Source organism: Microtus ochrogaster, linkage group LG5 (assembly GCF_000317375.1).
Source record: "Microtus ochrogaster isolate Prairie Vole_2 linkage group LG5, MicOch1.0, whole genome shotgun sequence".
Classification (NCBI taxonomy): Eukaryota; Metazoa; Chordata; class Mammalia; order Rodentia; family Cricetidae; genus Microtus; species Microtus ochrogaster.
This window is the reverse complement of record NC_022031.1, coordinates 38,649,614-38,661,146: the sequence shown is the minus strand read 5'-3', so window position 1 is coordinate 38,661,146 and position 11,533 is coordinate 38,649,614. Positions and strand designations below refer to the sequence as shown.

At 55.4% G+C, this 11,533-nt stretch overlaps 2 protein-coding genes across 5 annotated transcripts in view; one reads left to right on the top strand and one right to left on the bottom strand.

Moving 5' to 3' along the window:
* Positions 1-1,958: 1,958 nt before the first annotated feature.
* Fam166b (family with sequence similarity 166 member B) lies at positions 1,959-4,506 on the top strand. Its single transcript, XM_005362069.3, has 6 exons — positions 1,959-2,407; positions 3,019-3,242; positions 3,320-3,516; positions 3,676-3,727; positions 3,807-4,004; positions 4,238-4,506. The coding sequence occupies exons 1-6, from the start codon at positions 2,346-2,348 to the stop codon at positions 4,324-4,326; spliced, it is 822 nt and encodes a 273-aa protein (XP_005362126.1). The 5' UTR covers positions 1,959-2,345; the 3' UTR covers positions 4,327-4,506.
* Positions 4,445-11,533, bottom strand: part of Rusc2 (RUN and SH3 domain containing 2) — a 55,954-nt gene continuing 48,865 nt past the window's right edge. For all 4 annotated transcript variants that reach the window (XM_026786593.1, XM_013351895.2, XM_013351896.2 and 1 more), the window contains 10 exons: positions 9,113-9,763; positions 8,740-8,925; positions 8,466-8,606; positions 7,755-7,831; positions 7,426-7,600; positions 7,232-7,337; positions 6,617-6,663; positions 5,470-6,265; positions 5,244-5,381; positions 4,445-5,161 (listed from right to left, as the gene is read on the bottom strand). In XM_026786593.1, the coding sequence (XP_026642394.1) occupies positions 4,960-5,161; positions 5,244-5,381; positions 5,470-6,265; positions 6,617-6,663; positions 7,232-7,337; positions 7,426-7,600; positions 7,755-7,831; positions 8,466-8,606; positions 8,740-8,925; positions 9,113-9,763 (2,519 nt within the window). In that variant the 3' untranslated portion in view covers positions 4,445-4,959. The remainder of the gene's footprint in view (positions 5,162-5,243; positions 5,382-5,469; positions 6,266-6,616; positions 6,664-7,231; positions 7,338-7,425; positions 7,601-7,754; positions 7,832-8,465; positions 8,607-8,739; positions 8,926-9,112; positions 9,764-11,533) is intronic.

Below are 11,533 nucleotides of genomic sequence, written 5' to 3'. Positions count from 1 at the left end.
TTTGGTTTTTCGAGACAGGGTTTCTCTGTGGTTTTGGAGCCTGTCCTGGAACTAGCTCTTGTAGACCAGGCTGGTCTCGAACTCAGAGAGATCCACCTGCCTCTGCCTCCCGAGTGCTGGGATTAAAGGCGTGCGCCACCACCTCCCGGCCTGTTTCTGGTTTTTAAAAACATTTGCAGTGCTAGTGATTTGACCTAGGGCCTTTGTGTATACACAAAGTAGGTGACCCGCCACTGAGCCACATGGCTTAAATGTGTGGTCTCACTTCACTGGTACCCCGATTCTATCTGGGGCAGTTTCTACTGCAGAAAAATTGATCTGTAGCCCAAGCCTGTGACCAGCAGTTCAAGGTCACCCTCAGCTACACAGTGTGAGGTTAGTCTAGGCTACAGGAGACTGTCTTCAGTCTCCACTCCTCCTGAGAAAAAACACCCTTGTTTTAATCCTCAGCTTTGAATTCTAACCTTTCCAATTCTCAATTTCATACTTTCTCCTAAACCCTTTCTGTTGTGATTTAGAAAAAGCAGCACGCGAGAGAAAGACACCGTGTGTCAGAGCTCAGGTAGAGGGTTTTTTTATGAGGGGGGGTGTGAATGGGAAAAGGGGGGAGGGAGACCGGCCTCTGGAGACAGAAGTGGCAGGAGAGAAGGGAGAGATTGAGAGTCAGACAGAGACAGAGAGAAAAAGGGAGAGACGGGAGGTGGGCAGGGCCCTTTCAAAGGGGAACGCAGTGAATGCGCACAAGAGGGTCTCTTAGTGGCTGCAGCTGAGGACGTATACTGACCGCAAGGGCAGGCCGGTGCAGGTGCCTGAACGCTAATAGCCTCCCTTTTTATTTATTATAAAAAGGTGAGGAGTTGGCCGGGTGGTGGTGGCGCACACCTTTAATCCCAGCACTCAGGAGGCAGAGGCAGTGTGAGTTTGAGGGCATCCTGGTCTACAGAGTGAGTGCCAGGACAGGCTCCAAAGCTACAGAGAAACCCTGTCTTGAAAAACCAAAAAAAAAAAGTGAGGAGTTAAAAATGGGTAGCAGGTGAGGCCCCATGTTCTCAAGACAACCTACATCCTGCTGACCTGGAGGCATTGTTCATTTTGGGGGGACCCGGGAAGCTGGGGTGCTGGCCAGTCCTGGAGTATCTGGCTGTTTCACTTCACCAGTTGAACTGTCACACGTCACTTGGACCTGGCAAGATGCTGTTCGAGATGGAGCCAGGTCGATTCCCTAGGGCTTAAGGTGTCCGATCCTTTCCCATCACCACAGCCTCACCTGGACGTGTCTGATGGTCTTGTGCCTCCAGCTCTATGGCTAACAGCTGGTAGTCCTGCAGCACTAGCTGATCAGGAATGGTCTCCAAAAAACATCCCAATGGGAGCAAGGATATTGAGTGATAGATGCTAGATAACAAATAAAACTGAATTCATCAAGTAAAAAGAAAAAAACAGTTATTTTCATATAATAAATACTGACCATGTTCCCCCCTTTCTCATTCTTCCTAATTCCTTCATGCTTCTCCTAATAACAGGTCCACACCCTTGCTGTCTCTCCATAGAACAGACACCTAACGATAGTCAAATAAAATTATAGACAAATAAAAAAAAAGAAAAAAAAAGTGGCACAGAAGAGAAAGACACCGTGTGACAGAGCTCAGGTGGAGGGAAAGTGAATGGGAAAAGGGGGGAGGGGAGACTGGCCTCTGGAGTGGCAGAAGACAGAAAAGAGAGAGAGACAGAGAGAAAGAGGGAGAGATGGGAGGTGGGCAGGGCCCTTTTAAAGGGGAACACAATGAATGTGCACAGGAGTCTTGCACTGGAAAAATAAACACCTGTATATGTTGATTTGGGCTTCAGAGTGGGCGGGGTGGACAGTGCCACCTGCAGCTGTGAGAGGGGACAGTGACTCAGTCGAACCCAGAGGCCTGGGGAACTTCCATTCGTTCTAGAGGCCTCTCTACACAAACCCCAGCTCTTTCCACAAGCCTCCTGGGGCACCAGACACCTCTCTTCAGCCAGGGACGACCTTAAGCAGGAAGTCTTCGGACACGGAGCTGAATGGTCTCTCTCATCCCCTCACCTCCCACCTAGCAGCTTTCTTGGGGTGCAGTGAAGCAGGTGTGCCCCTCAGTTTCTGCCTTGCCCCCACGTGACAGGATGGCATTAGTCCCAGGGCAGACCAAGAAGTCTGCTCCTCTCTGGCTCTGCTGGCTTTGCCCAGGCAATCTCCACACCAGTACCTCCTTTTCCACCTTCAGCCCCACCCCTTCCTCTGGCTCCATAGCCCTGGACACAGTACACACGGCCCAGAGTCCCCTCCTGGAAGGGAAATAAAAGGAACTGTTCGGGTTCCCATGGCTGTGGTCAACACCGACATCCCAGGACTCAGCCCTCGGAATCCTCACTATATTCCAGGGTAAGCCTTCTTCCCACAGCGCTCTTCTGCCTGCTTTGGGGAACAGGGGTTTGGGGATGGGAGTTGGTTCACTTAGACCCTGGGTCAAGCTGACATCTTGGTTTGAGAACGGGGGTACCTGTGGTGTTGTATGGAAAGGGGAACTGGGGCACGGAACAGCTGGGTCTAACCAAGGTTTGTGTTGTCTTCTCCACGGAAACAGCAGAAGCAGGGCGGGAGGATTGCAAACCCAGGCAGGGGGCCTGGAAACGCTGGGCGGGGGGGGGGGGGGGGGGGTGAGTAGCAGCTTTAGTGGTTTAATGCTTACCTAGAATGCACAAGGCTCTAGGTTCAGTCTCCAGTAGGGAAAACAAAGAAACGAACGAAAACGACCTATAGACTAAAGCTGGGGGTGAGGGGTGGTTGGTACCTGCCTGATCCCAGCAGGGGGTGGGGCGCAGAAGGAACAAAAGGAGTTTGGTCAGCCTGGGCCACAGAGACCCTGTCTATAAAGAAACACACAGAGAGGGAAACAAACACTTGCTCCAAGTACAGAACAAGAGCAGGGGTTTGTGCCTGTGTCAGGATGACGGTGACAGTCGTGGAGCTAAGGGGTCAGTCCTGTGCTTCAGGTACACTGGACACTGCCCACTGCTTCGGTACAGCATGGGCCAGACCTACGGGCAGGTGACCGGTCAGCTCCTTCGAGGCCCTCCTGGCCTAGCCTGGCCTCCTGCTCACCGCAAGCTTCTGCCTCCCATCCAGTCTCCAAGATCTCCTGGGATTTCCAGGGGGAGGCTACCTCCCAGGCGCGGGCATGAAAGGCTCAGCTCCAGCATAGTCCCTGGGTATACAGGTCTGTATGGCGGCCTGAACGGGGTCCCCTCCCCACAGGGTATGTCCTGAACACACACACACCGTTCTCTCTGCTAGGTTTTATACCGCAGGCACAGTTCATGTTTGCCAAGAACTGCAACCAGGTTTGGGCTGAAGCTATGAATAACTTTACGCAAAGGCAGGGGCAGCGGGAGAGTCATGAGCTGTCAAAGGAGGCCGGGGGAGGAAAAGAGGCCGAGAAAGACCAAAGACCCGAGGCAGAGGAGCCCGAGCTGAAGCAGGAGGTGGCCCAAGTGAGCTGGGGAAGGCTAGTGATGGGGGCGGAGCCTGGGCTCAGGCCTGGGGGCACCATGGGGGCTGTGGATACTGGACATGGGGATTGGCTGCCAGCTCTGTCTCCTGGGAGCCTGAACTTACAATCCTATTTTTCTTTCATTAACATCTCTTGTTAGACGTCCCCGTACTCCATGGATGACACAGATCCCCAGAAATTCTTCATGTCAGGTGAGTGGACGTGGGTAACGACCAAAGGCATGGGGAGATCCTCAGGATGTCTTGACTCAGCATCTCCCCCTACCCCCAGGCTTCACTGGCTACGTGCCCCGTGCCCGCTTCCTCTTTGGCTCCAGCTTTCCCGTGCTCACCAACCAGGCACTGCAGGAATTTGGGCAGAAGTGCTCAAAGGGCAGAGTGCAGAAGGATCCCAAACCTCTTTCTCCACTCCCCAGGCCCAACTTCCAGAACCTGGGTCTCCTTCCTCACTATGGAGGCTATGTGCCAGGTGAGAGGCTTTGGGAACTGTGGGAGTGGGGTGGATGGGGTGGTTTGGGGAACTGGAATAAACAGATAAGGAGGATGTCAGGTTCTGTGATTTAGCTTTAGAGAGGAAACCGAGGCACTCAGAGAGTTGAGGGGAGATTTCAGAGGGCGGTTTGGAGTCCACGCAGCTGGCTGGGAATTAGATGGAATTTTCATGCCTCTGCCTACACATGACAGATTCTCTTGGCCACACAGGGTATAAGTTCCAGTTTGGTGGGACATTTGGGCACCTCACCCATGATGCTCTGGGCCTCAGCACCACTCAGAAACAGCTCCTGGCTTAAGTACCAGGATTTCAAGGTCTTTTTGTCCTATCCTGGCGATCTTTTTGTTCTATCCTGGCGATCTTTTTGGAAGGAAGAGAGGCAGGTAGGGGGAGGGGCACAAAGAAAACAGTTTGGAGGCTGAGCACCTTTTTATTAATAGGCATAATAAATAAATAAATAAATACATACATACATAAACAGAAGCCTGGGCTCCTCCTCCTATTCTGATGACCAGGCACTGGTCACTGTCTGTTTACAGCATGGGGGGGCTCGGGGCTTGGGCCCCAGTACTGTTTATCCATCCTCATTGTCACTCGGCCTAGTAAACCCACAAACGGCCTCTGGGCCACCTCCCTCCAGAGACTTGTCTACACCCATGGAAGTATTGGCCCAGATGGGCCAGGAAAGATCTTGGCAGCCCAACGCTGTGTCCTCCCCTCCTCTCCTGGGTGGAGGTCTGGACAGAGTCGCTGGGACGGTTGAGGAGGAGTAATTAATACTGAGCACGGGGAGCAGGTGCCAGCACAGGGGTACGTGGCCCCCGGCTCTCAGTCTACTTTTTGCAGCCAAGCCTAAGGGCTTGGGAAGAACTCTCGAACTCTGAGTCTTGGGGATACCAGGGTCCCTGAGGCCACCAGCATGCATAAGGCCTCAGTTCTGGCTGCTTCCAGGTGGTGAACTTGGAGTTGGAGTCAATGTCACATAGGCCAGAGGTACCAAGCCCGTGTCAGGGCCCCGGCTGCAATGCAGCCAGTCTCCTCCGGCTGGTCCCAGCACCCGCAGGACATCGCCTTTGTGGAAGCTCAGTTGTCCAGGGCCTGTGGCCAGATGGTGGCACAGCGCCTGCACCTCACTGGAGAAACAACGAACGGAGGTCAGAGAAGGCCTCTGAGAAGCCGGTCAAGCTCCCCAACACTTCATTCCCCTGGGCGTACCACGGAGGTTTGGAGGGCAGGGCTGGAGAGTGTGACTCTTGCAGGTTCTCCCTGGGCTCCGGCTCCCGACGGGACCCCATTGTCTGCGCTACCAGCTGGAACACAGACCTGTCCAGGCTCAGCCAGTCTGAAGGCAGCCTAAGGGGGAGGAGACAGATTCGGGTTCTGCCTGTGTCCAGATTTAGACCAGGCTTGCCACACCACTGTCTATGCCAGCGGCTCTCACCTGTTTGCAGGCCGGGCTTCCCGCTGAGCTTTCCGAGAACCAAAGAGGTGTCCCCATTTGATGCCGCCGGAGGAAGGCTCCGCGGTCGCGGTCCCGTCTTCATTTTCTGTTGGTGGCGCAACAGGCCCTTCCCTCTCTCGACTCCGTCTCAGCTCAGCTAGCACGGAGTCAGGGGGGCTCCCCATCCAGAAAGGCCAGCCCCTTTCTTGGCCAAGGGCCTCTTCGGGGGCAGGACAGGCCTCAGCCCCCTCTACTACACCTTCCCGTGGCGGTGGAGCCTGAGAAGGCCCCCCACTGCCTACCCCTTTCTTTCTCTCACTGCCAGCGCTGCTACTGCGAGGGAACCGAGAGCCCTCGGTAGCGCCATCGATGTAGACCTGGGAGCTCTGCATGAGCTGGTACCACCAGCCCGCCTGACCCCCTCGGGTCCACCTGGCGTGCTCGGAGCTCCCCCCGGCCACAGCCGCCTCTTCCGTGTCTTCCTCATCCTCTTCTCCAGCTTCTGAGGCGCCCACACCCTTCACCCGCTCTCCAGGGCCCTCCTGGCCTCGGGCCCGGGCCAGCTGCAGTGTCGAGTGTGCAGAGAGCAGCAGGTCCTGGGACACGCGCAGCAGCTCCTTGTGCTGCCGCTGCTGCTGCCCGCTCTGCAGCAGCCGGTGCTGGAACAGCACGTCAAGGCTGAAGGGCAGCAGGGCTAACGGCTGGAGCAGCAGCAGCAGCTCCTCGAAGAGGCCAGGGCACACTGTGTGAGCAGCGCGCAGGAAGCCCCAGGGCTGGTAATGGGTCTGGATGATATCTAGGGAAAGAGAGGGTGACGTCACGCACAGAGGTGGGATGGCGAGGTCTGCATGCTTCTGCACAGGCTGCGCTCCGCTTCGGTTCACACGAAGCCAGCTGCAGCGTGCAGTGCGTGCATCTGTCACCTAAAGCGGCAGCTCTGAGGTCAGAGGTCAGAGAGAAATGCTGGGGCTCGTGGCCACCCTAGCTGTTAGACCGCCTAAGTCTGCTGGGGCCTCCATGGCTCTGGGTCAAGGAGAAGCCCCAGACTCTCAGAACGAAAGTGTGGGCGGGCCTCCCCCCCTCCCCTCTCCTCCCCTCCCCTCCCCTCCCCCTGTAGCTGGTGAGCGGAAGCAGGCTGTGGCTTTACCTTCATGGTTGTACAGGTGATTAAACCAGAACTCCAGGGACCGGATGCTGGAGAGGGAGAGGTGAAAGGGTTAAGTCTCACGTGAACACAGTCAGACAACGCAGGAGGTCAGATACAGGGAGGAAATACAGATGGACATTTATGGCCGGCTGCTGCCGGTTCACCTTGTAATGTAATTCTGGAAAGTCACCGAGGGTGTGGGGAGTGGGGCGGACATGGAATTCACAAGTCACTCGTCTCTCCTTGGAACGGGGCAGCAGTGACTGCTGAGTGAGGACAGGCTGCTCTGGGCCAAAGGTAAAGACCGGGCCAATAGGTGGGACACGCTACTCTATGGCACGCTCTGAGGCATTGAGAGGATCACAGTTTGCACGACCCTGAACACTGAGAAACCAGCTAGTTTCTAAAGAGGCCAGGCCACAGGCCTGTGAAAGTGGACGGGCTTGTGGGTGCGCAGAGGAAGAAAGCGGGGCCTGCCGAGAGGCTGCAGTGAGGTGGGGTAAAGGCATGCTGAGGCCTTGCACAAACACTGCCTCATTCCCAGCAGCCGGCCCTTTAGAGGACGCAGAGCTGTAGTGGTGCTGGCTGCTTAGACCCTGCGTCCTACACACTTACTTGAGCAGGCCGAGGATGAAGGCGTTGAAGCGCATAGTGTGGCTGGTGAGTTCTGGGAACTGGCTGACTTTGTTGTAGAGACCATGCAGGACCTTGGTGGATGGGCCTGTGAAGGAGACAGGGTTGGAGATCCATTTCTAGTCTCTGGAGCTCTGAATTCAGCCTGGAGCCCAGAGTCGCAGTCCGGCCCCTACCTAGCTGAGTGGAAGCCTCCACCACACTCCAAGGCGTGTTCTTACGCTGTCCAATGATCACGTCTAGAACAAAGGCCTTGAGCCCGTCCTCCAGCACGGCTTGGACCGCAGGGCACAGGTACTTCAGAACCAGGTGGCCCACATTGGGGCTCACAGAGCTGTTCCCCAGCTTTGCCTGCAGATCACAGGACAACATGAGGAGCCTGACCTGGCTCTCACTTAGCCGGCCCCCCCCTCCCCCCCCCCAGTTCCCTCTGGCCATCTCCATCCCTGGATACAAACAGCAGAGTCTACAGGGCGCAGCTCAGCTCTTCAGAGCTCCAGCCTACCTTGACCCCAGGATCCCGGCTTGTGCCAAAATGGGCCACGATCAGGTCCACAGCAGTGTTGACAGCTTTCACCAGCCCTGCGGGGAAGGAGCTGGGGTGACTGTGCTGGTCTCAAGACTCTGGGAGGCTGACACATCTGTATCCACTGTCCGTGCTCTACCCACAGAGGGCTCTCCCCGCCCTCTCTAACCTTTGTGTTTCACTTGCTACAAGGAGCTGTGGCTTCTCCTTTGCTAGCCCTGCCCTTTGCCCACACTTATGCTTGGTTCCTTCCCCAGCATCTCCCTAACGTTGCCCAGAGGTCACTGGTTACTGCTAACAGCGTGTTCCTATCCTCGTCTTCTCAGATGGCACCAACGTGTGCACCCAGGTGGCCATACCTTCAGCACTTAGGGACTTTTTTGTTTGTTTGGAGTTTGAGGTGGTCTCACTGTGTTACCCGGGCTGGCCTTGAACTCAGATCCACCTGCCCCTGCCTCCCACCACCAGACTCCTGTGAATTTTTAGAAACTATGGGTCAGTCTCTCTCATTGCTGAAGGAAGGGCTGGAGCCGATTCTCGGGTTCCTGACATACGACCGTCGCGCAGTACGCCACGCAATCTTCTAACACCCTAACACCCACAGACTCCTTCTGGAGGGTTAGCCAGGGCACCAGGCACAGTGCATAGTGAGAGCAGAACCCCCTGGACCAGGCTGGTGTTGATACAAACCTTTCTTCTGAAGTACGTCAATGGAAATGGCCTCCGAGCTGCCATCTGGAGACAGACAAAACTCAGCTGGAGGCTTCTCAGTTAAGGAGAAGGGGTCCTGGAGGTCAGGGCAGGTCAGTGGTAATGGCTTTGCTACCTGACCTGAAAAGGAAAGAAAAACCTTATCCTGAAGCTCTTCCCAAGAGTTCAGCTGGGTGTCCTCCACCCTCTTGACTGACCCCTTTCCAAGCCCATCCCAGCCTGTCCTGGGATACCAGGGACCGCAGTCACGCACCGTTCAGCCGGTAATTCAGATGGCTGGCAGGGCCAAAAGAACCAGGGAACTCAAAGATGGGGTTCCTGCGGGCCAGCCGAGCTTCCTGTGGCCTTCGATCTAGGCTTCCTGACAAACTGGGTGGTCCTAATGGGTTCTTCCTCCTGTATTCCCGCCACTTGAGGGCTTGAGGGGATAGGTGGTTGGCTGGGGACAGAACAGGGGGGAGGCAAAGTTAGGAGACGGCATTTCATATCCACCCAGGGGCCCATATAAAATGCTAGGGTTGAGAAGATGTGGCAAATATGCCAGATACTGTGGGTGTGACCCGCGCTGAACACATAAGAAGCCATTCAAAGGAGTGGGAGGATTGGGCTACAGATGAAGCTCATACCATTGTTGGGCCTGGAGGCCATGCTGCCCTCACCACCTCCTCGAGCCAGGCTCTCTGCCCGGGAAAAGCCAGATCTCCAGGAGCCCAGAGGTGGCAAGCTTCCTGTGCCATGAAGCCGGTACTCAGTCAAGGTTGGAATCTTCTGGTCCTCCTTCAGTGGCTGCTGGGAGGCGGCAGGCCGCACGGAAGGACAAGGGTGGCTCCATGCGGGGAGACTTTCTGCTGCTGTCGCCTGCTCTGGAGGAGGGGAGCAGGAGGTAGAGGTGGACGAATCAGTGCTGGGCCCAAAGGGGCCGGCACTCCGGACAGGGGAGTAGCTTCCCAGGGGTGACGGCCTTGAGGTCTCCGGCTCAGGCCCAGCTTTTCTGGCACCCCTGCCAGAGGTCTGGGGTGTGAATGGCTGTGGCTCTCCGGAGGGAGCTGGAGCTGGGCCTTGAGTGGTCGAGATAACCAGTGAGGCAGGCTGCTGCTGCTGCTGCTGTGCACGGCTGCAGCCCGAGAGACTGTAGAGCTGGGAGAGGCTGTGGAGGGCGCGGGCCTTGGCCAGCTGCTTGGGGAAGTGATGCTGGAACACGAAGGGCTGGATAGGCAGCGTGGTCGGCCTCTGCTCCTTGCTGTAGCGAAGCACTGGTCGGCTCTCAGTGCCGCCCCCTGCAGCAAACAGGACGGAGAAGTTTTGAGCCAGAGGGGACAGCAAGGGCAGCCATCTGATACCTGATGGAAAGGTGGGCAAGCCTGGGCTGCTGGACCCACACTGGTGGAGGGGGCACTGCTCCTTCTTGTAAGACCTTCCCTATGTGTTATGGTCTGGACTGCCTTCTGCCTCTCCACTTTCTGATCTCCAAAGGTCTTAAGGTGTGTCAGAGGCCCAGACCTTTCCTCACACGGAACATGCTCTCCCTTGCAAAGGGAGCTGGATTTCAGACTCTCACGCAGATGCCCAAGCTCCCAGCACTAAGTTCATCTCCTTATCTCAGATCATCTTGCCAAGGGCTTTGCTTTCATTTTAAACAAAAACAGCCTCGCTAGAAAGACAGTCCCCAAACCATGTCCTGGGAGACACTCAGACCCTACCCCATTCACCTATCAGCTTCTCTGTGTCCAGGGAGACACCACCGCCATCCACCTATCAGCTTCTCCGTGTCCTGGGAGACACTCAGACCCTACCGCCATCCACCTATCAGCTCTGCCCATTTATCCTGACGCCTCCATTCTCTCGATGGTGGGACGGCTCACAGACTGTAAGAGTCGCAGACTCGGTGTCAAGATGCTGCTGACTTCAAGCTCTCACCCGTCTCCACTCAGTTTGCTCACATACTCCATTTCTGAGCACACAGCAGTAAGACACTTAGACTTGCTATGACGCTCTGCACCCACTTTCTCGCTTTTCCATGATCCCCTAAGAACCTCAGTGTCCATGTGTACTCTTCCTGCACAGGAATGTGCTCCCCAACCCTGGGGCCCCTTCCAGGTCAGTGTGCCTGAGTTGGTCCAGAGCAACGCAGGGGCCACAGCAGATGCTGCAGATATCTGAATGAACACAAGATGGCGCCATAACCCTTACAGGACCTAAAACCCTGGGTGTGGCTCAACTTTGCACTATAAGAGGCAGGACTTCTCCACAGATGAAGAATTTTTTTTCCCTTTTTTCTTTTTTGAGACAGGATCTCATTGTAGTTCAAGCTTATTTGGATCTTGCTTTGTAGCCAAGATTGGCCTTGGATTTCTGATCCTCCGTCTCAACCTCCAAGTGCTGGCACTATAGGTATGAGCCACCTGGCACACATAGATCAGGAAATTTTAAAATTAGAGACATTAAGTCATCATCCCAGGTTAAGATCACTCAGCTAGGAACTGGCAAGCCAGACTCTGGCTCTGGGGCCGTGTGCTCCACCACATCACACACGCGTGAACCAGGCTGGGCTTGCCGTGCATCTTTCTTATTTACATCGATGAGTCATGAGGGAACACAGCCTCAGAGAAGCGGTTCAGAATCATGCTGAGAGGCCACTGTGCCCTTCTCCTTGCTGTGTTAGCCATACTCCATCCAGTCCTTCACCACAGCACACTCGCGGCCATCCTGCTGTCCCTTCTGCCCGAGATCTCATCCCCATACTTCCCGCCCAGCCCCCTGGCCAAGGAGCCCTCTGACCTGGTCTCATTTTGTCTGTAAAGCATGGGAAGTTTCTTTCTCCAAGTGCTTGCGCTGTAACTCTTCACAGCGGCCCAGCAAAGTGGGGGCCAAATCCCTATTGGTCATTGTATCTCCAGGGTCCAGGAAATGAACAGTTAAATGAATGAATCTCTACTTCTGATTCAGTCCAGTCTCCTCTGTCTCAAAACACCTTTTATAAACCTAGTTTCTTAAAAAATTAATGTATCAGCCGGGCGGTGGTGGCGCACGCCTTTAATCCCAGCACT

Coding starts and splice junctions, on each gene's coding strand:
- Fam166b (XM_005362069.3), top strand. CDS start 2,346: ATGGCTGTGGTCAACACCGACATCCCAGGACTCAGCCCTCGGAATCCT. Junction 2,408..3,018: donor AATCCTCACTATATTCCAGG/GTAAGCCTTCTT, acceptor CCTGTGCTTCAG/GTACACTGGACACTGCCCAC. Junction 4,005..4,237: donor CTATGGAGGCTATGTGCCAG/GTGAGAGGCTTT, acceptor TTGGCCACACAG/GGTATAAGTTCCAGTTTGGT.